General features: G+C 39.0%; 1 protein-coding gene across 2 annotated transcripts in view; it reads left to right on the top strand.

Moving 5' to 3' along the window:
- The window catches only part of adcy5 (adenylate cyclase 5), an 80,673-nt gene extending 62,217 nt beyond the window's left edge, over positions 1-18,456 (top strand). Inside the window, exons 6-21 of one of the 2 annotated variants that reach the window (XM_074694383.1) lie at positions 58-216; positions 1,697-1,838; positions 2,247-2,384; positions 3,608-3,630; positions 5,126-5,285; positions 7,832-7,929; positions 9,852-9,939; positions 10,538-10,654; positions 10,738-10,896; positions 12,864-13,039; positions 13,132-13,149; positions 13,240-13,372; positions 13,465-13,728; positions 13,812-14,016; positions 14,115-14,239; positions 15,273-18,456. In XM_074694383.1, the coding sequence (XP_074550484.1) occupies positions 58-216; positions 1,697-1,838; positions 2,247-2,384; positions 3,608-3,630; positions 5,126-5,285; positions 7,832-7,929; positions 9,852-9,939; positions 10,538-10,654; positions 10,738-10,896; positions 12,864-13,039; positions 13,132-13,149; positions 13,240-13,372; positions 13,465-13,728; positions 13,812-14,016; positions 14,115-14,239; positions 15,273-15,401 (2,134 nt within the window). In that variant the 3' untranslated portion in view covers positions 15,402-18,456. Of the gene's footprint in view, positions 1-57; positions 217-1,696; positions 1,839-2,246; positions 2,385-3,607; positions 3,631-5,125; positions 5,286-7,831; positions 7,930-9,851; positions 9,940-10,537; positions 10,655-10,737; positions 10,897-12,863; positions 13,040-13,128; positions 13,150-13,239; positions 13,373-13,464; positions 13,729-13,811; positions 14,017-14,114; positions 14,240-15,272 lie in introns of both variants that reach the window. The other variant, XM_074694382.1, reaches the window with a different exon arrangement.
- Positions 18,457-22,900: the final 4,444 nt, after the last annotated feature.

Raw genomic sequence — 22,900 nt, 5'->3', positions numbered from 1 at the left:
TTATCTTTGTGGAGAGAGAAGCTAAGTCCGTCCCCGTCTTCCTCTGTGTCCCTGCAGGCTGGTCCGGGAGGTGACCGGGGTGAACGTGAACATGCGAGTGGGCATCCACAGTGGCAGGGTGCACTGTGGGGTGCTGGGACTCAGGAAGTGGCAGTTTGACGTCTGGTCCAACGACGTGACGCTGGCCAATCAGATGGAGGCGGGAGGCCAGGCTGGGTATGTCCCTTCTGTTGGTCCTAAATTTACACAAAACAGTTTTTAATGCACTTCTACAGGGACGGTTCAGAAAAACCACAGTTTGGTTCCTATCACGGTTTTCAGTTTGGGTTGGTGTACATTGATGTTGTTTTTAACACCTTTTTTTTTACCATATACCCAAATGATCCACTATTGACAGATTATTTCTAATCTTTTATGTCATGTTTAGCCATGAAAAACCTGAAAGAATGAGGCTGTTTCCCACTTCAACTTTGCAAGTTATAACATGCTAACTCCTCAGTAAGGAAAGTCTCTATTGTCTGTCCCTGAAGTCACTCAAAGCCACTTAATGACGCTACGGTCTAATTTTCAAAATAATTTCATAATCAATTCGCATGAAATTCTCATTTATTTATTTATTTTATTTTATTTTATTTTATTTTATAATTTAATTTGGTTTTACAGGATTCACAGCTGTGCATCTAAAGCTTTTTTTTTTTTTTTTTTTACTATATTCTAATTTTCAAGATTCATGGTTGTGCAGCTGAAGATTAAGGGAGTCTGAAAGTAACACCTGAGAAAAAAGAAAAAGAAAAAAAAAATTGTTAGAACTCTTTAGGAGAGAGAAATAACCACAAATGAACTTTTCTTCTGTCCATTCTTGTTTTTTAATGTCTAAATATCAACCCTCCTCCTCCTTTTGGATTGTGGAGGGACTCACACACGTTGACCATTGAGGAGATAAAACACGCTTTAAGCTCTGACTCCAAACTCCAGAAAAGTTGCAAGAATTTTCATCTGTAAAAAAACTCTCCAGAGAGTCTGAAAAGTCATTAGTCAAAGTCAAGGTTTTATCCTCCACTTTCTTACCACCATCAACAGTTACGCATGCGTATGATTGGAGCAGGGCTGAACGTTTAATCGATTTTAAACCGACATCTTGTTCTCCCTGAAAACCAGCAAAAGTCAAAATGCTGCTTTTCTCTGGAAAAAAAAAAAAAAACCCTGTGAGCTACAAAGATCCATCCAGTAGATCGTAGAGCCTTACCTCTTGGTCCCTTTTTTCCGTATGGTTTGTTACACTGACTGACAACTGGAGGTCAGTAAAATTTCAGTGTTCCTTTTCCTTTTCAATTAAGAAATGCAAAAAAGACTTGTTTGAAATGCTAACAGTATCTTTTGTTGGTTAGTCATACTATAAAATGATTTAAAACTTGTGTTAAGTGGACAATGCAGAAGATAAACCTTCTTCAAAAAAATCGTCTGCTAAATAGCAACCGCAATATTGGTGTAAAAAAATCGCAATTAGATTATTTTCCAAAAATCGTTCAGCCCCAGATCGGAGCTACATACTTGCTTCAAACTGAGCTGAAAAATGAAGAAGAAAGAAAAACACAAACCAAATGAAGAACACGCGCCCTGAACCGAGGGAGGAAAACCAAATCTGTTTCATCCCTCGCTTTTACTGGATTTTACTGTCTGATTTTCTTCTTTCCAGGAGAATCCACATCACTAAGGCCACTCTGAACTATCTGAACGGAGACTACGACGTGGAGGCCGGAGCAGGAGGAGAAAGAAACGCCTACTTGAAGAAGAACAACATAGAAACCTACCTCATTGTGGGCTGCAGCCAGAAAAGGGTACGGACTTTATCAGTGCTCCAAAACAAGACCACAAGAAGAGGATGTTAGCTTCTATTTTTTAAAATTCTATATTTAGAGGATGATTGTGAACAGTTTACAAACTATTAGCCATGTGGACACAGAGGGTATGAAGTCTGCCGCAAAAATTTCGATATCCTGAAACCCTTTTCCTCTTTAACATCCTCAATATTTTCTTTTTTTTTAAAACAATAAACTCCTCCTTACTCTATAACTATGTAAAGTCTTTACGAGGGCTGTGCAATAAACACGACAAAATAAATTATAGGAAAACAAGAAAAACACAAGCACATAAAACAGACAAAAAAAAACATATAATAGACACTGTTGTCTCGCTAAATCTTTGACCGCGCAGGTTTCTGTTTTCATTTCTGTTTGTTTCTCCAGAAAGAGGAAAAAGCGATGATCGCCAAAATGAACCGACAGAGAACCAACTCCGTCACCCACAACAGCGGCCACTGGACCGACCGTCCCTTCTACAACCACCTGGGAGGAAACCAGGTCTCCAAGGAGATGAAGAGGATGGTGAGGAAGATTTACAAATATACCACCCTGTCATTAGCCAGCGAATGCCTCACCCTGCACGCTGATAATACCCATAATCCTTTGATCTGCGGTCTTGATAGGCTGTGGTAATGGCCCTCCGAGCTCAGGGAGACATCAGCAGCGTGTAGGCGGTCTCAGGAGAGGGGTCAGACCCCAGAGCTCTAAACTCAGGTCTCTCTGGGCTCCTTCAGTTCAGAGGAGAAACTGGAGAGGCAGCAGAGTGATGCAACGACGTCAGAGTCCATTTTATTTAAAACACACACACACACACACACACACACACACACACACACTGCAGCTCTCCTGTTGAGCAGACTCTGCAAACAGTGAGTCACTCAGTGAATGGATGCACCCACACCTGACACACACTTACACACACACACACATAAACATAAACACACGGGGAGAGTTGTTTTTTGTTTATTGTCATATCGTCAGACCACCCACCCTCTCACTGAGTCTGTGAGGGAGGAAGGAGAGGACGCTGTGGCTGCACGCTGGAGCAGTTCACTGTTTAATGTGAGGAAGAATTAATAAGAAATGATTAAATTTATAAACTACTGACCTTAAAAAAATACACTCACTAAATAAAATAAACTCCACAGTCTTTAAAGAAGTCACTTCCTGCTTTTATTTTGAAAGTCTTGTAGCAAACTTTCCTTTATCTCATAGAAAACATGTGAGTGATCAGTGAGAGCCAGACAAAAGCGCCCCCTGCTGGAGATGAAACAGCATTGATTGTTTTATCACCAGTTGCTGAGGCTGTTTGTTCCTGTTCAGCTCCTTTAGGATCAGTGTTAGTGTGTTTATCCAGAAGAGGGCGCCAGCGAAACACATTAGATACGTTTAACAACAGCAGGTAGACAGAATTTAGGCATGAGAGCTTTTCCCTTTTTTACCGTCTTCCTCTATGTATTATCTATAATCACTAAACTAAAAACAACAGTAAGAAAAAGTTCCTCAAGTGATGATTAAACTTTTTATTTTTTCCAAAGAGGAGTCAAAAAGATCTAAATAGAAAAATCATCAGTTCCCGTCCTTATAAGAAAAAAATTAAAATAGCACATGTGGATTTATTTCTTTTGCATGATTTCATAATGTGATGTTAATAATTTTTTTTCAGTCTGATTAATGATGACATTAGAAGTTTCTCTTGCTAATTTTTTTCTTCCTGTTTTTTACTCTCTTTCTCTCTCCTGCAGGGCTTTGAAGACCCCAAAGATAAGTGAGTACAGACTTTAACTCAACACCTGATTCTGATTTTGACTTCCACAGAAAGGAAGATTTGGAGTTGAATTTTATTTTTATTTTTATTTTATTTTTTTGTTTGTTTTGTTTTTTTTTGTTTCTTTTTTTTAAGTTATATAGGGGTCCCCCATCTATGCAGCTAATAAAAATCAACCTGAGGACAAAATATCTTTTTTTAAAAAAACATAATGAGAGAAAGGAAAAGAAAATACTTATATATATTCATAATTTTGTTTTGGTTTTATGGGGTTTACAGTTGTGCAGCTAAAGGTTTTACCACTCTTTTTACTTTTTAAAAAATATATTTTTCATGCTTTAGTATTTTTTTCTGTATTTTTTTTCCATTATTTTATTATTATTATCATTATTATTATTATTATTATTATTATTATTATTATTATTATTATTATTATTATTATTTATTTTATTTATATTATAATTTACAAGGTTCATGGTTTTGGTTACAAGAGTATGAGAGTCACACCTGGGATAATTGATATAAAAACATGTTAAAACTTAAAAAAAAAGAAAGAAAGAGAAAAAAAAACAGGAAAGAATGAAGGAATAAGCCTTTCCTTTTTTTATAAATGTGAATTTTTTTCAGGTAATATTGGATTAGTGTTGTGCGGCTAGAGGTCATGAGAAACAAACCTGAGGAAATATAAATATTGAAAAAAAGAAAAACAACATGAGGGAAACAACATCTTACATTTTGAAAAAATATATATCATTATAATTCTTTTTTTTCTATTTTCTCTATATTTATTTTATCCCAGGTTTAATTCTTAAAACCTAGTCATGTTTTGTTGGTGGTGTTTTTTTTGTTTTTTTTTTGTTTTCTTTTAGGTGTACAGATGTACTGGTGTGCACATTAAAGTTATCAGATTCAGATATTTCTTAAACAAAACACAAAGGGTTAATAATTTGGTTTTCCTGATGAGATTTAAAAAACTTTTCAAACATCAAACTCTGCACAAAAATCAAAACAAGGTCAAACATCCATGAAGAGTAACCTTCCCTCCCACTTTAAGCTTAGCATGAATTTTTCTGTGCCTCAGTTCCTGCTGCATTTCCTCTCCTTCGTCTCCTTAGTTTCCTTTTTTCACGCAGGCTTCCCTGTAAGGTCAGAGCTCAGTAATCACTGTGATCACAGCAGCATGACCGCCGCCATCAGCTGATTAGCGCTTCCCGGCAGAATCTCAATCAACACAAGTGACACTTTGCAGATTCTGTGATTAGTCTGAGACAAACCAGCTCATCAGAGGCTGAGGGCTGAGCAGAGGGATGTTTTTAGGTCAGTTACTCCTTTTTCACTTTGGAGATGATGAGCTACATGTGACTTCCCCTCAGAGCAGGTTGTTCCTGCGGCTGTACGATAATCACAGATGATTTACAGACGTTCACGGCAGCTGAGAAGGGAATTAGCTTCTCCTGAGACGTGATTGTGACCCACTCTCTCTTCTGCTCCTCAGACATTTCATTTTCAGAAACACGCAGGAGAACCTGAACCCAGAGGACGAGGTGGACGAGTTCCTGGGCCGGGCCATCGACGCACGCAGCATCGACCGTCTGCGCTCTGAGCACGTCAAGAAGTTCCTGCTCACCTTCAGAGAGCCCGACCTGGAGAAGAAGGTTCGGATGAACTCACACAAATACACACACTGGGACACACACTGCCAATTTAGCGGCAAATAATTGGCCGTGACAAGCAATCTTCCCTTTGCAGAACGGCGCTCTGCTGCTGGCGCTCTCTGTGTCCCTGGAGGAAGTCAGTCAAAGCAAAGTGTAAAGAGAGGAAGAGGAAGTGAGCTTTAAAGGGAGAGGAGACGGCTGCTAAAGGGGGGAGGAAGAAAACCGCTTCAGACAGTGAAGGACGGGCTCAGAGGAGAGGGGGGAGGAGAGGGGAGGAGGGGGTCACTGCAGAGGAGTTCTGGGAAAACAGCAAAAGTTTCAACTCTGAATTGCTTTTTTCCTGTCACGCTGGAAGGGTCAGAGAGAGCGGATCAGGGGGACGACGGGGAGGTTTTGTTTTTCTGTCTTTTCACTGAGAGTTTTATAAACTTTCTCTGAATCACAGGAGCTTTCTGATGGAGCAAAACGATTTCATTTTCATAAGAGCACCAACAAAACAACAGTTCAGTTTATTACAAGTGGACACTGTTGTATTCTGCCTGTTTCTGTATTATTCTGTCCAGTCTTTGAACTGAGCTCAAAAACTCACACAAATTAGCGCACACTCACGATTGCCAAAAAAATTCCATATGATACCAAACTAGACCCCCAACATCCCATGATATGCTCTCTAGCGCCACCTAGACACACTTGAACAACCCTAGAAGGCAGTAGGAATTTCGTACAGAGACGAAACCAACGTCAAAATGTTCGTCTCATTGGGACGCACAAAAAACACAAAGGCACCACGGCCCTATCTTGCACAGGAAGCCGGCAATTTGCCTTTCAAAATAAATTTTTTACCACATTTTCACCCTTTCTTCATAAATTATGTTGTCTGAAACCATCAGTGGTATCAGCCTGAATTCGCTCACATGGAAGTTGCTGTTTTTGAATGACGAGCCCTCAAAGTCGGTGAACCCTACAGAAGCCCTCCAAACTCCCTCCATTAAAATACATGGGACTTCTGATTTCTAGTGCCACCTGGGCGCACTCAAACAGCCCTAGAGGCCAGTAAGAATGTCGTACAGAGATTAAACCAATGTCAAAACGTCCGTCTCATTGAGACACATCAAAAAAATTCAAGGTTAAAGGCACCACAGCCCTGTCACGCAGAGGATGTCTGCAACTTGCCTTTCAAAATAAAATTCAGCTTCATTTTCACCCTTTCTTCAAAAATTATCTTGTCTGAAACCATAAGTGGTATCAGCCTGAAATTACTCACATTGAAGTTGTTATGTTTGAATGACGAGCCATCGAAGTTGGTGATCCCCACAGAAGCCCTCCATCAAAATACATAGGATTTCTCATTCCTAGCTCCACCTAGGCACACTCAAACAGCCCTAGCGGCCAGTAGGAATGTCGTAGAGGGATGAAACCAATGTCAAAATGTTTGTCTCATTGGGACGCACAAAAAAGGTAAAAGGCACCATGGCCCTATCTCGCACAGGAAGTTGGCAATTTCCCTTTCAAAATAAAATTTTGCAACATTTTGACTCTTCAAATTTTATCTTGTCCGAAACCATAAGTGGTATCAGCCTGAAATTACTCACATGGAAGTTGTTATTTTCAAATGACGAGCCCTCAAAGTTGGTGATCCCCACAGAAGCCCTCCCAACTCCCTCCATTAAAATACATAGGATTTCTGATTTCTAGCGCCACCTGGGCGCACTCAAACAGCCCTAGCAGGCAGTAGGAATGTTGTACAGAGATGAAACCAACGTCCAAATGTTTGTCTCATTGAGACGCACAAAAAAGGTAAAGGCACTATGGCCCTATCTTGTACAGGAAGCCGGCAATTTGCCTTTCAAAATAAAATTTTGCCACATTATAACCCTTAATTAAAAAATTATCTTGTCCGAAACCATAAGTGGTATCTGCCTGAAATTGCTCACATGGAAGTTGTTATTTTCGAATGACGAGCTCTCAAAGTCGGTGAACCCCACAGAAGCCCTCCAAACTCCCTCCATTAAAATACATAGAATTTCTATTTCCTGTCCATGCAGGCTGCTGCATTTGGGCCTCTAGACCAAAATGTAAAAGTTGTACAGCTCTAAAACAACATGAATGGATTCCTGACAAAATTTCCCACAAAAATATCATATTTTTAAACAGATTTGGGTAAGCTTGTGGCATCTATGGCGAGTTGTTTCCAAAACTTTTGTGAACAAATTTCACCCTTCACTCTGCTGCTGCAGTTGATGATGTCACACACTGATTAGGAGTTCCGTGATGATGTCACACACTGATTAGGAGTTCCGTGCAGCTGGTCATGTGACTCAGCAGAGTAAATACTGCATGGTATCAACTGGTTAGACCGGACATGAGGGAATGCTACTTGTTTATAATAGATGTTTGCAAATTAGTAAAAAAATATCAGAACAAAAAATTAACAAAAGATGTTTTCCATTTTCTTCTGCTACCATCAGAAAAAAGTATCTTTGTGTTTTCAGATTTACTCTGAAAGTAATTTAAAGACTTAAATGCACTGTTTCTGTCTCCTGCAGTATTCCAAACAGGTGGACTCCAGGTTCGGGGCGTACGTTGCCTGCGCCTCCCTCGTCTTTCTCTTCATCTGCTTCATCCAGATCGTCATGGTGCCTCCGTGAGTTCACTCATCAACACCTTTCCATTAAAATCTCTTGTTTCAGTTAAAAACGGGACATCGAGCCTCAGGCGAACAGATTCTGAGCGTCACCTTTGGATGGATGTTAATGATCTGTCTGAAATGAGGAGTGTAATCTGCAGAGCCAGAGATTGAGAACATGTTAAAAACGAAGCATCGGTGACAGAGGCGAGTTGTTTGTGTCAAACTTACATCAAATCTGAAACAAGAAACATTTCACAACTTTACAGTTTCCACATAAAGAGGGACGAGAGGATGATAAATATGATGGTGATAAATAGAGATGGTGCATGTAGACGTCAGCCGCTGTCATGAGATAAAGTTTGGTGGAGTCCGTGCAGAGCAGCAGAGTAATAACAGAGAGCATCAAACATCACATCTACGGTTTACAGATGTGGAGAATGAAGAGGCTGCAGCCGTCCCTCCTCTCTTTATCTCTTCATTTTATCTCTGCTCTCAGACTTCTCTCCGTCTCCGCCCGTCTCCGAGTATTGATCTTCTTTACTCGTCTCTTTATTAACCTTTCTCTGCTCTCTTTTCATCGCTCCGCTCTCCTGACTCCTCTTCTCTTCTCAGTCTCCTCCAGAGCAGATCCTGACGCCCCCGCTTTCTGTCTTTGGTTTATTTAATCGTTTCCTCTGGAGCTGAAATCAAAGCGTCTGAAGCTGCCGCCCACAGTTTTATTAATAACTTTATTTATAAAGCACATTTAAAAAGATATGGATTACAAAGTGTGTCAACAGACAAGGAAAACAGGAAACTTAGCCAGCAACAAAAAAAACATGATGACGACCTGAAGATTAGGACGACTGGAAAAAAAAAAGGTCATTTATTATTATTATTATTATTATTATTATTATTATTATTATTATTATTATTATTATTACTTTATTTCATTTTATTTTTTTTATTAAAGACAAAAGTATGAATTAAATTTTTTTTTTATTTAATTATTTTCCTCCGAATTTTGACTTTAATTTTAGTACAATAATAATAATAAAAAAAATCATTGGACCTTGATTATTTTTTTTTTCCACTGGCTCTAATCCACTTCTGTACTGCAGACATGAAGAAGTTACAAATAATAATACGTTTCAAACAAAGGAAGACAAAAAAATGACAGAAAGACACAAAAATGAAAATTGAAAATAAGAAACAGGTTAAAAGAAAAAAAATCTAATCTGGGAAAATAAGAGCAATAAAAATAAACAAAAATATAAACCAAAAATATATAAACAAAAATTTAAGAAAAAAAATATTATAAAAAAAGAACTGTATAAGCTACACAAAATGATAAAATAAAAAAAAACAATTACACAAAAGAAAATGAATTTTATAAAAAGGAATAAAAATACAAAACTATAAAAAAAGGTAAAAAAATAAAAAATAAAGAAGAAGAAAGTATTACAATGAATGCAGTTGAATAAAAAAAGACAAAAAAACAGAACTTTTGTGTAGTTAAGAAAAATAAAGAATTACAAGAAACTAGTGCAAGGAAAGAGAGACGATATAAAGTAAGAATATATAAGATAAAAAAATAATAATTAACAGTAAATAATAATAATAATAATAATAATAAATAATAATAATAATAATATAAAAGACAGAAAGCTTCCAAAAGAAACAAGAAAGTAAAGAGAAATTCAATGATTTAAAGGAGAAAAAAATATTCAATGTGGTATCTTAAATAAAATCAATAAAAACATTTAAGAAAAAATATCAGAGTTCAATAATCAAAAACTAACTGATTACAAAGAATTACGCAGGGAAGAAAATGGAAACAGGATGATTGACAAGATCAAAGTAAGACTGTGTGTGTGTGTCAGTGTGAGGAAGGAGTGTGTGACAGAAGGAGAAATGACATCTCTGTGTTTAAAATGAATCTCTCCGTTCGTCTGCAGCCCCAGTCTGATGATCGGCTTCTTCGTCACGTGTTTCATCATCCTCACGGCCGTCATGTTCGTCTCCACCGTGTACTGCTGTTTCGGGGTGAGTTCCCTCCTCCTTTGATGGATCACACACACACACACACACTGGCTAAATAAATCCCACACATCAAACACGGCGTCAGTGGTTTGTGGAGCGATGAGACGAGGATGGAGAGAGATTTCAGGATTTTTGACACGGATGCAGTTTGTCGGATAAATCTCTGAAATGTCCCGATGAACAGAAACAGACTGGTTCTCATTTCTGCGCTCAGATCTTCAGCTTCAGACATCACAGAGACAGATCTGTTGAATTTTTCATCAGCCAGTGGTTTGATGTTTTACAGATGGAGCTGAACGTAATCTGCTCTTGACCTTGTTACGAGTGTTTCTGATAAGATTTATTAGCGCTTGGAGTTCAAGTGTCAGCGTTAGAATCCAATTAGACAAGATGCAGTCGGAGATAATCAGAAAACACTACATCTTCAAGAGATCTGCACTTTGTCTCACCTGTTAAACTGTTAAAGAGGGGGTTTTCTGCTTTCTTATATTTAAAACTTGAAGGTAAAGTCACATTTCTGGATGTTTATGCTCAGAGTATTTGAGTTAAATGAATAATTCAGAGCCGCCTGATAAAATCCGTCATGTTTTTCTGCTTCCAGCTCTTCCCAGCCGCCCTGCAGACCCTCTCCAAGAGGATAGTCCAGTCCAGACTGCACAGCACGCTGGTGGGCGTCTTCACCATCATCCTCGTCTTTCTTTCTGCCTTCATCAACATCGTAAGCTGTCCTTACACCCTCCACTCTCCACTTTTGTCACTCTTGATAGAAAACGAGATATTCTGACCTTTGACCTCTTTCAGTTCATCTGCAGTAGCCGCGACCTGCGCGCCTGCATCAAGGATGAGCTGAATATCAGCCTGAGCAGCGTCAACGCCTGCCACGCCCGCCTCCTCAACTACAGCCTGGACGCAGGAAACTCCAGCTGTGGAGACAACGCCCCCATCTGCAGCTTTCCTGAGGTACAGGTGTGCTGTGCTGCCGTGCACAAACCAGTCCGCTAACAGGCGGCTGCAAAGACGGAGACGGGAATGTAGGAGTGAGGGGGCGATGAGGCAGAACTGATGCATGTTGGGAGCATTAGCAGGAAGTGAGGCTTTTAGAAAGTTGGACTCAGATGAAGAAGAAATTATCTACGTTATTAAAGTCAATGAATTTACAGCGTTTCTGCAGAAAAATCACCATCAGATATTTGTGGCTGAAACCAACACTGAGGGAGTAGCTTTATTTTAGTTTTCCTCTTTATTTGAAGCAATTCAGACTCTGACATACAAGCAATCTTTTTTTTTTCTTACCCCCAGAATCACCAAAAAAATTAGTCATCATGCATATAAATAAAGCACCATCTGACTGGAATAAGCTCCCTGATTCTTTAAGATGAATTACATTTTTTTCTATTTTTAAGTCTCATTTATTTACTTATCTATAAATTCCTTGTTGTTGTTTTTGATTTTTGCCCTTTATGTTTTTACCATTGATTATTTATTTATTTATTTTTGTATTTATTTTTGTATTTATTTATGTATTTATTTGTTCATTTTTGTCTTTAAAGCAATAAATTTTTTGTTGCAATTATATTTATCCAAAACTTAAAATCTTTTGAAGTTCTGTCAAGCGATTAAGCAAATTAATATAATTAATTACATGATTTTTTTAAATTAATTAATCGAATTCATTGCATTTTTATCTCATATCTACTTAATGTCCCCAAATAAAGAATTTAAATTCTAGGACATTACAAAATTAAAGCATGACTAATCTAATAAATACATATAGAAGAGAAGATTTGTAAAAAAGTTTTTTTTTTTTAACTGGCCAATATTATAAAATATCAAAATGTCCGTGTTCGCTGCTATTGATGTTGTGCAACCTTTTACTGCGTCTATAGAAGTAAAATATGTTTTTTAAGCAGGTGGAGGGGGGGTCTGATGGAGCTTGTCAATCAAAATCCTGCTCGTAAACTACTGTGGGTGAGAGCTGTGCACTCTTTGGACGAGAGCTCAGCATGGATATGAGGAGAAGATGTGAGATGACAGAGACATAGCGAGACGCTGCAAGTCAGAAAAGTTTAGCAGCTCACGCTCCAACCGAGGATTTGTGGCTGTAGTTCAGAGACACTGGCTGTTTTCCAAACCACCTACTACACTAGAAGTGCCTACTGTTTAGGCCAAAATTCAGCCTGTAGCTGGTAGTATGTGAAAACTTGCACAATCTGCAGTATACTAAAAATCCCAGTGTGTCCTACTGATCCAAGAAAATTTCTCAGTGTGCAACGGACCAGTCTACCTGGCATACTGTTTCCCACAATCAACACTGAGTTAATGCTGTTTGTCTATGCAGGGTGGCAGGTTTTGGTGAATTACCGCCATCTACTGGAATGAATTGGCATTATAACTACAATACAACAACACTAACGTTAGACAGTCTGTGAGATAGAAGTGAAGTGATGAGAAAGAAACACCTGTTAATATTGTAACTAAAGCCCATATAAACTACTCATTAACTTTTCAAACAATACGCGGATCATATGGAAGTGTTTTTTTATCAGCTGAAAAAATAAAAATCTAGATGTATTTTCAGTGAACGATATAACTTTTACTTCAATATTTTCAGCTGCAGTAAAATAAAAACAATCCAGCTGTTAAAGTCTTTCAGCTCTTGTAAATGTGTGTTAGAGATTTCATCCTGACTCTTCTCTCCAGCTGTAAAACTGAAGCTGAAGCAGAACAAACGGAGGCTAAGTGAGGCTAATTACAGCTTAACACGTCAACACCGGCCTGCACAGTTAGCTTCAAGCTGTAAAACTGCTTTCATTGCTCTTTATTACATTGATTCGGAGCCGTTTGAAACAGGAGATAAAGCTTCAATACGAGGCATAAAAACAAACGTACCTTCTCTAACGTCTCCTCTCTGCATCTTTCTCTCTCAGTACTTCTCGTCCTGCGTGCTCCTCAGCCTCCTCGCCTGCTCCGTCTTTCTGCAGGTCAGCAGCATCGGTAAACTCTTCCTCATGCTCTTCATCGAGCTGCTCTACCTCCTCATCATGGAGGTGCCCAAAGTCAGCCTCTTCGACAACCAGGACCTGCTGGTGATGGCCAACGCCGCGTGAGTCAGATCGTTTCCTTCTGGATGTCTGTGATGTTTAGATGATGTTCTCACCTCTGATTGGCTCTCGTCTGTTTCTCTCCTCACAGCAGATTCGTCAACGGGACGAGGTGAGAGTGATGATCTGAATCAGCTGACAGAGTCATTATGAGTCTCAGGTCTTAAAGTGAGAATCTTAACGTGTGTGTTTTGACCTCCAGCTGCGTGATGGACAACAAGGTTCCCCTGAAGATCATGACCCCCGTGGTCATCACCGTCTTCGTCCTCGCCCTCTATCTCCACGCCCAGCAGGTGGAGTCTACAGCCAGGCTCGACTTCCTCTGGAAGCTACAGGTGTGTGTGTGAGAGTGTGTGTGTGTGTGTTACTCGATACAAAGACGACCCCAACGACACGAATAACCAAAGCTTCCTCTAACTGTGACCAGGCCACGGAGGAGAAGGAGGAGATGGAGGAGCTGCAGGCCTACAACCGCCGTCTCCTCCACAACATCCTCCCCAAAGACGTCGCCGCCCACTTCCTGCAGCGAGAGCGGCGCAACGACGAGCTCTACTACCAGTCCTGTGAGTGTGTGGCGGTCATGTTCGCCTCCATCAGTAACTTCTCAGAGTTCTACGTGGAGCTGGAGGGGAACAACGAGGGGGTGGAGTGTCTGCGGCTGCTCAACGAGATCATCGCTGACTTTGACGAGGTGAGGCGTAAAAGAAAAAGAGAGATAAATGTAAAACTTCTCTTAACCCAAACTGATCTGAATAAAATCGCTACCTTCATCAGATCATCAGTGAGGATCAGTTTCGTCAGCTGGAGAAGATCAAGACCATCGGCTCCACCTACATGGCGGCCTCGGGGCTCAACGACTCCACGTACGACAAAGCAGGGCGCTCCCACATCCGGGCGCTGGCTGACTACGCTATGAGGCTGATGGACCAGATGAAATACATCAATGAGCACTCCTTCAACAACTTCAAGATGAAGATAGGTGAGCTGCAAACATCCTGAAGGAGACCCGTAGATACACCATGAGTCAAACATTCACGTTGGCGCTTGATCACGTCGTATGTTTACTTCCTCTCTCAGGTCTGAACATCGGCCCCGTGGTCGCCGGGGTCATCGGGGCCAGGAAGCCTCAATACGACATCTGGGGGAACACGGTGAATGTGGCGAGTCGAATGGACAGCACAGGTGTCCCTGAAAGGATTCAGGTAAAGTGATACTGCAGCATTTTTCTTTAAGCTATTACTTCAGAGACAATAACATTAAAAAAACTATTTTTCAGATAATTTTCACTTTGTTGCCATTTCACTTCCATTTAATAAAATATGATGTAATATAATACAATATAATATAATATAAAATAATATATTTTAATATAATATTATATAATATAATGTAATATAACATAATATAATTTTATTTAATTCGTTTTAATATAATATAATATTATAAATATAAACCTGAGATTTGCATCTCTTATTCTCTCCTTCTCCATTCTTCTTCAATAAAGCTATAATTAATATGAATAGTAAAATAATTATTATTTGTTTATTAAGTTATTTATTCACTTTTAGAGTTCTTTTATAAGTTCTGTTAGTACTGTACTTTTTTTTCTCAAATTATTATTATTGTTATAATTTTTTGGGGGGGCGGTGGTTGTTGATATTAGTAGTTGTAGTAGTAGAAGTAATATTTTTCAACAATTAATAATTACTAATTATTCGCCATCATTATTGTTATTGGTTTTATTTCTAATATTGCTATCGCTATTAAATCCAATCCATCTTTATTTGTTAAGCAAAAAAAACAATTAAATTTTTTTTAAAAACATAATTTAAACACAATTAATAGGCACAAAGAAGAGAAATCAAACAAATAATCAAATAAATAATTAGATAAATATATAGATTTGGGGATTACTGTGTGTTTACAGTCAGAGAAAATAGGGATTTATATTATTATAAAAAATTATATCTCAATAATCAATATCATTTTCCATATTATGATAAACATTAGCTTTACAAAAATGCTGTCAGTTCTGTTCTTGTTATCTTTCTTATTTACTTGTTGTTTTTGCTTCTTTTTCTTAGCTAATCTTTTACATTATGTTTATCGCCACAGTTTTCACAGCCATCATCACCTCACAGCCCTTTGTTTAGCCGCGTCACTGTCTTGTATTGTTGCACAATTAAAAAAAAAAAGAAAGAAAAATGACTCAGCATTCTCTTCCTCTACCCTCAGGTAACAGCCGACCTGCACCAGGTCCTCAGCTCCTATAACTACACCCTGGAGTACCGAGGGGTGGTCACAGTAAAGGGCAAAGGAGAGATGATGACGTATTTCCTCACATCCGGACCGCCCAACAGTTAACCCGCGCTGAGGCCGGCTTCAGAGACCAACAGCGCTCTGACACGGAGAACAGGCTCATGGACCTCTGGTGGCTTCACGAAGCACCTGCTGAGGCGGCGTCCCTCCTTCAGCTCAGCCTGTGGAGGAGACGGTGAGCGGCTCATTCTGCCGTCCAAACCAAAGATGTCCAATCACGGTGTACGGGCAGACTGGGCCGTGTGCAGGTGGAGGTCCTCATGGACCATGCTGTTGTAGAAACTTGATTCTCTGAGGATAAAACCTGGACGTGGACTCCATCACTTCCTCTCTTCTTTTTGCCTTTCCTCCTGCTGAAGAATATATTTATACTCATAAAACACAGAGTTTCATGAGTATGATTTGAAGTACTGTATGTGGAACACACTCTGTCCACGTTGTCTCGATGCAGGTTCAAACCTCTGGGGTGTGGACACAGCTTTTTATCGAAATCTGATCATGTGATAATAATGAACAGATGGTGAAGCAGGAGGATAAAGAGAGGCGGTTTGGATCAGTGAGAAAAGGCTCCAGTTCAGGATATATTCACACACACACACCACAGTATCGTCAGCGTACACACACACCAAACACAAAGGATGTCACTGAAGAGCTTTTTCTATTCTTCAAAGTTTTGTATTTTGACTCCAGAACACCAAACCCTACCAGATATTTTAAGAATCTATATTTTGTACATTAATATATTAGAGAGCTATCTATAAACACCGATGTGTATTCAGATGTACAAACTGTACCAGGCTCACGTCTGGGCTTCAGAAGTCCTGGAGGAGCTGCCTGGTCTGAGCCGAGGTCGTGTCTCTTTCTGCAGAACCAACGCCTGCTTGTCTCAATCCTTTTCGACTGCAGGAAGATGATTCTCCTTCACGGGTCTGTTTGAGTCTCACGTTGAGGAGGAAGTGTCAGACCCAGTGCTCTCTCTGCAGATCAGACTCGCTGACAGGCGTAAAGCTCTCTTTGCACTCCTGTGCATCCAGCCGTCCTCCCCGTCTTTGGCTTGCTCAATCAGATGGTACGACCCAATGAATGTCTAACGATGTCCGATGAGGCCTTTAACATGAACTCTGTACTGATGACAATGATGATGATGATGATGATGATGATGATGCTTATCCTGTGGACTGGTACGATGTTGGAGTTTGTCCTTTTATCTGCTGTTTTTACTTTTGTTTGTTCGGATCAGAACCTCAGTATTACGACATCTCTCCACATCCTGAAGCAAACTGTCCGTCAGCTGATTTCACAGATTTTGTCTTTTTTTAATGTGTGATGTTCTGACCAAACATTACAGCTGGTTCTGTTCACCAGGTCACAGAGCGCAGACAACATCTGGACAGTGTCGAGTTTTTGGTGAGGATAGTTATTAACAGTTATGAAGACTTAGTTTTTTTTTAAAATAAACCTTAAAAAGGTCGATATAAGTAATGTGTCAGTTATCTAACCAGCCCCTAACTGCAAACATATTTATTTTGAGCACGGTATCAGTTTTTACACATGGCATAAATGACCTGTTCTGACAAAATAATGATGATTGAAGTCAGAGATCTTTACTGCTGAACACATTTGCCAAATTTTAACTTATTTAATTGTTGAATGATACTAAAGCAATACGTTAACTCACTTTTTAATATGCTCAAGTTGCAGCAACGCAGCTGCAGGAGAACAGATGAATCAGGGATTTCTGGACAAGATGTTCTTGATATTTTTTATAAGTAATCTTTTTATTGAAATGTACAAAAAACTTTTACAAGGGTTGCAAAGAATTTATGCTTCACCTGTAATGTCCACTGTTGTCTTTAAAGAAGGGCTCCTGTTACAGTGATTTCTTTGTTACAGCCTTTACCAGCTACCATCAGAATTTATTCAGTAAATATTTATCTTTTTTGGGAGATCTACAGGCACGGGACCAAAAAACAAGGTCTTACTTTCTAAAGACATGTTTCTGGAAATGTCCTGTAAGGCCAAGTGTATCCCCTTCCAAAAGTCCGGACCAGGGGTCTGCAACCTTTACTTTCATCGGCGCCATTTTCTCTCAGCTCACCTGGATTAGAGTCATTCAGAGCCACAAAATCTACTTTATCTTCACAAAAAAGACAAAGAAGTGTACAAAATTCTGTATACAGTTATAACATTGTATTTTTTTTATTTGTTAGAAATTTGCTATTATTTAAAAAAAAAAAAAAAAATTCAAGAACTTGCAAAAATTAAAAAAGATAAATGTATAAATTTTGCTAAAATTTCAAGGAAGTGCAAAAAAAAATTAGAGGTTTCAAAAATTAGTAAAAAATTCAACGAAATGTTTAAACTTCAAAATTTGCAACAATTAAAAAGAAAAAAATGCTAAAACTTTTGAAAATTGAAAAAAAATTATAATAATAAGATTTAAAATCTACAATAATATTTAAAAATCTTGAATCTAAACAATTTGCAAAAAAATAAAAAATCTTGGAAATTCAAACAATTTTTAAAACTGTGCAAAAAATAAGAAATTTAGTGATGCAAAAAAAAAAAAAAAAAAAGCAAGAATACTTGAATCAGACAACACATATTTATAATTTAGCTCAACTCATTATTTCTTCTTGTTTGGCAATTTCTTGCCACATATCAAGCATATATTAACCTGGCACCTTGTTCGTTAAATTAATGCATCCACACAGAATAAAAATCTCTATTTTCTTCCAGATTAGTCTTTTTGTAGTATTAGTTTTTTTTTTTTTTTTTCCCCAGGGCTGTAAAACTTAAGGTTAGCCACAGGTGCATGGAAAGTTGATAGATGGGATGAAGATTTAGTTAAACAAAATGTTAACGCAGGATTTTATTGAGTGTCAGTGGCTTTAATCATCAATACCCACTGTGAGAAAAATACAAATTCTTTATTTCAATAAAACTTTTTTAAAGCAAGGAGCCACTGCGAAGGAGTCAAAGAGACACAGGTTGCAGGCCCCAACAGTATCAGGCGATATATCAGCCAAACTTCCTTCAATTCCCTCTAAATGCTCATGTCGTCCATTCTGAGACATACTTGATTTTACTATTGCATTCTTTAGTTATCAATCTTAAGTTTTAGAATTGCTTTTTTCCTGGTTTTAAACTCGACACTGTCCGAATGTTTCCTCTGAGCCTGTGGTTAAAAACCAGCATGCACTGGTTCTCTGGCTGTTTCTCGTTTTTGTTCATGTACTGTAAAGCTGCAACCATTACCTTCACACACCACTACTACATTTCTGTGTCCTCCCTGCTGACGATTTGAATGCAGTGCCATTGTACGCTCAGAGTGAGCCCCCTCTTCTTTTTTTCTACTGAATATCGTGCAGGGATGTGCCATGGTGGAGTCTGAGAGGAGGCACAGAACAGATCTCTATGAGGTTTTAAGAAAAGGAGACGCTCACACACTTTCTCATTCCTGATGCTTTCCTGAGTGTGATGACGGTGAGGAAGACTCTGTGACAAACAGCTTCAGAGACGAACCGTGGGTTGTTTTTGTTGTCATGCCAAACACTATGCTCTTTTTTTTTTTACAGTAAATAAACTCCTGAGAGGTTTCACAGGTACGGCATGAGTTCATCTGGATTCTTGTCTCTCCTCTGCGTGGTACTAACATGTTTGGTCCTTCTTTGCCTCTGTGTGTCACCAACAGATGGCAGCAGCAGCACATCATCAGGTTTACACACCAGGTCCTTTGTCTTCTTTATATCATGATCACAGTTTGTCTATGATGGAGGAGGTGGAAGGAGAAGTGCTAATCTGCTGATTAGCAGCTGAGTGTTGCTCCATCCATTACAGTTTTAATATCTTTATTTATACTGGAGTCAAATCACCCACTGTTACAGCTAATAACTAGGAATCAGAGCTGCAGTTAATAGTTAATTCAATAACTCCTGATGTGCATTTAAGCAGCAGAGCTGGAGGAGCTTCAATCAAATTCCTTTTTATTCTGCGTCTAGATTTAAAGGTCGTTAAGGGAAGTAGAGGTCACAAACGCAGAGGCAGAAGATGAGATTTCTGTGGCTTTTCTGAGGAAGGTCAAGCTCACATCGGAGCAAATAGAGTCCTACGAACGTCACGCATAATGATTTTGATCTTTTCACAAACTGACCTGGAGGTGGCCGCGCATGTGTGTGTGTGTGGGCTTTAACACAGAAAGCATTATCATCACCCCCATTCACTCCTCGAAGCATGTTGTGTTCAAATTGCTCTTCAGGAAGTCTGCAATTTACATCTGCAGCCCTCGTTTGTCATCAACATCCAGGTTGTTCCCGCTCAGATAAAAAAAACACAGCTCCATTAATCTACATCTGGAGAAAAATTGCTGTTCCTCGTAATGACACACCTGCAAATAACATCTATTATAATAATCATCGTCTTCATAATACCTCTTGTGCCGTCACTTGTGAGGGAAAAGTGCACCATCTGCTCCGTTTTGGCTGGAAACTACAGAATGAAAGTGATTTTATACCTAAAAAGCAGCTAAAACCTCTGATGATTTACCTCTAAAGCCAGGTATTATAAAAAAAATTAAAGGATTTGGTTGAGATATCTTCGTCAAATGAATCCCCAATTCAGGCAAAATACATCAGATCTCATCTAATGCCTCATTTAGCCCCGGCAGTGAAGATTGCTTCAATTTTTTTGGTGAATGATGAAGATCATTGTGATGCTAATGTCTCGGATTATTTTAATGTTCAATGTTCCCCAGCTCGGCTTAGAGACAATGAGACTGAATACAAGGGCAGCTATGTTTGCTGCAGAGGAGCAGATGAAGTCATGAGTCAACGAGCCCTAATGTGTAGAAATCAAACCCAACATTTCTAAAAAAAATGCACATTTTCCATCCCTCACCAGCTAAATGCATCCTCAGATCAAATTTAAAGCTCTTCTTCTGGCTCACAAAACATTGACAAGAACAGCTCCTGCCTACCTGAGGTCCCTCATCCAGGTGTACACTCCTTCTCACCCACTACAACCTGCTTGTAAAAGATGCCTGGTGCTCCAGGCCCAGCATGGCTCCAAATCTCTAGCCAGACTCTTCTCTGTTGTTATGTTATTGGGACAGTTTGTTTGTCTGTGAACAACATAACTTGAAAAGTAACAAACGACTCTAGATGAAATTTTCAGGAAATGTTCAAAATGGGATAAGGAAGAAGTGACTACATTTTGGAGGTGATCCGGATCACCGTCTGGATCCAGGATTTTTTTAAAGGATTCTTTATCATTGTGAAATAGGGCCGTTTTCACCATATGTGTATATAACGCCACCATAAATGGTTGGATTGCTTTGCAAAACAATACAAGACAAGGTCAGGATAATTTCTGACAGATGTAAAAGTACGATCCAGATCCTGGCAATATTCTGGATACTAAGATCTGGAATATGAAATATGAATTAGGTCATCATAATTTTCAACACTGTCAGGAAACAAACTACTGTACAAACCTGCAACTAACACCAAATTGTAGCAGATAGTCTGCTGAAAAGGAGTATAACATTAAAGTAAGACTAAACTGTTGGTGACAATCACAATATGTTTGGTGGAGGTCTGCGCTCTCTGAGTGCTTTTCTAGTTACGCGGATTATTTGTTTATCAATAACGCCGGATGCGTGCTCAACTTGGGTGCAGAAGCACTGCGGAGTATAATGGTTTGACAACCGACATGGAGAAGCTAACCACCAAAAAACGGATTTTTAAACTGAATATCAGCACTTTTACGGATGGTAAAGGGCTCCCAGGTTTGTGACATTGCAGTGACTGGACAGAAGAGATCAGCAAGTGGACAGATATCAGGTGGACAGACGTTTGTATCGGTTTTGACTGTCACTTGATGCTCATCCCTTACGAAAGAAAAATATATGTACCAATGTATTTTTTTAAATGTATTGTAATATATTATTTTTCCAATATATTATATATTTCTTATACATGGAATAATATATTGAGGGCACATATACAATATATTATATATTCATAAAATATATTGCAATATATTGAAAAATTATACAAATGAAATATACTAAATCTCATACAAGGGAATATATTACCTAATATACGACATGATATTTTCCAATATGCTGCAATATATTTTTCTTTCTTAAGGGATAACTGCATTATCCTTGGACACTTACCACACTGTGATAGACCAGGACGTAAATGTCTGTCAATAAATCAGAAACCCCCCTAAACCAAAAAAAAAAGCACACAGACTGCTGAGTCTGAGACCTGGTTCATGATAAAAGAACCAGAAAACTACGTCCGGAGTTTATGATTTACTCGCAGACGTCGCTGGTGTTTCGGTGTAAAGTGTGACCATGCTAACTGGTGACTCTCGGCCGTTATCCACAGTGCTGCTGTCGGCTGAGAGTCACCAGTTAGCATGGTCGCTATCAACTCCAAAACACCGGTTGCTCTGTGACGGACAAAACTTGATGGACGTTACCCTTTGTTGTATAGTATCGTTTCTAAAACTGACAATTGAACAACTGTACATTTTGATGCTGATAACAGGTTGAATTTAGTATTTAAAAAACGCTAACGTCCGAATGAATGGCGCCAAACGCTGCTTCTGCGGTAAAGAGGCACGTGCGGAGCTTTATGATGACGTAGACTGATAGTCTCTACTGTTCCTTCTGTTAAATTCTTGCTAGTGTTGTACGTAGCTTCGGACAGAAACGTTAGCCAAATGTAACTGTAGAACTGTAAAAATAACTGATTGTTCAGCTATTTCTTCTCTCCAGGGTGATTCAAAACAATGTATGAGTGTAGAATAAAGCAAAGGTATGCATACTATAAGTTTTCAGCAGCTCAATCCAAAGATTTTAGGACCCAGAAATGATCCCATTCGTCCTCTGTCCAATTCGCATAAAAACAAGTTGGATTTCTATTTTACTCAACACACCCACAGGACACATTTACTGCTCTTGGAAAAAGGAGAAAGTGAACACAAACCATCTGAGCCAGTGAAGCTTAACTGAGATCTAATCAAGCCGGAGCCATATTTCGAGCAGAGAGCGGTGAGGTCATGTAGGTGTGGTTCCTGTGTTCGAGCGAACAGCCATGAATCACATGAGGCTGAAGTCTTACAGTGATCCCCTGACAGACAGATCTGGAGTGTGGAAGCCAGATGGACATTAAGTGGATTTGCGTGGTTGTACTCTCTTTTATTTCCAGTTCAAACTTCTTCCAGTAAGAGAATATTAAAGAAAAGACAATCTTGGCACAACTTTTGAGTGTCTGAACAATAAAAGCATGAGTCAGTTTATTTGATATCATTTGTGCAGGAAATTAGGAAATCTTCCCATAATTCCCAGAACAAATCCCACTCTGCCTGATAATGATGAGCGTGGCATCTCTTGTCTGTAATTATGTTGGATGTGAGCAGTGTGCAAATGTTTGTTACAAAGAGAGGAGGGGGGGGACAGTGAGTTTATGTCATCCTAAGTGGCAGACACAATCACGGGGGCTCAGTGGGAGGAAAAAAAACACACACGCCAG

The sequence above is a fragment of the Halichoeres trimaculatus genome, unplaced genomic scaffold, assembly GCF_033239565.1.
Source record: "Halichoeres trimaculatus isolate MK-OKI-2021-1 unplaced genomic scaffold, fHalTri1.1 fHalTri1_scaffold_19, whole genome shotgun sequence".
Taxonomy (NCBI): Eukaryota; Metazoa; Chordata; class Actinopteri; order Labriformes; family Labridae; genus Halichoeres; species Halichoeres trimaculatus.
Note: the sequence above shows the minus strand (reverse complement) of the source record. Positions and strands in the feature narration are given on the sequence as shown.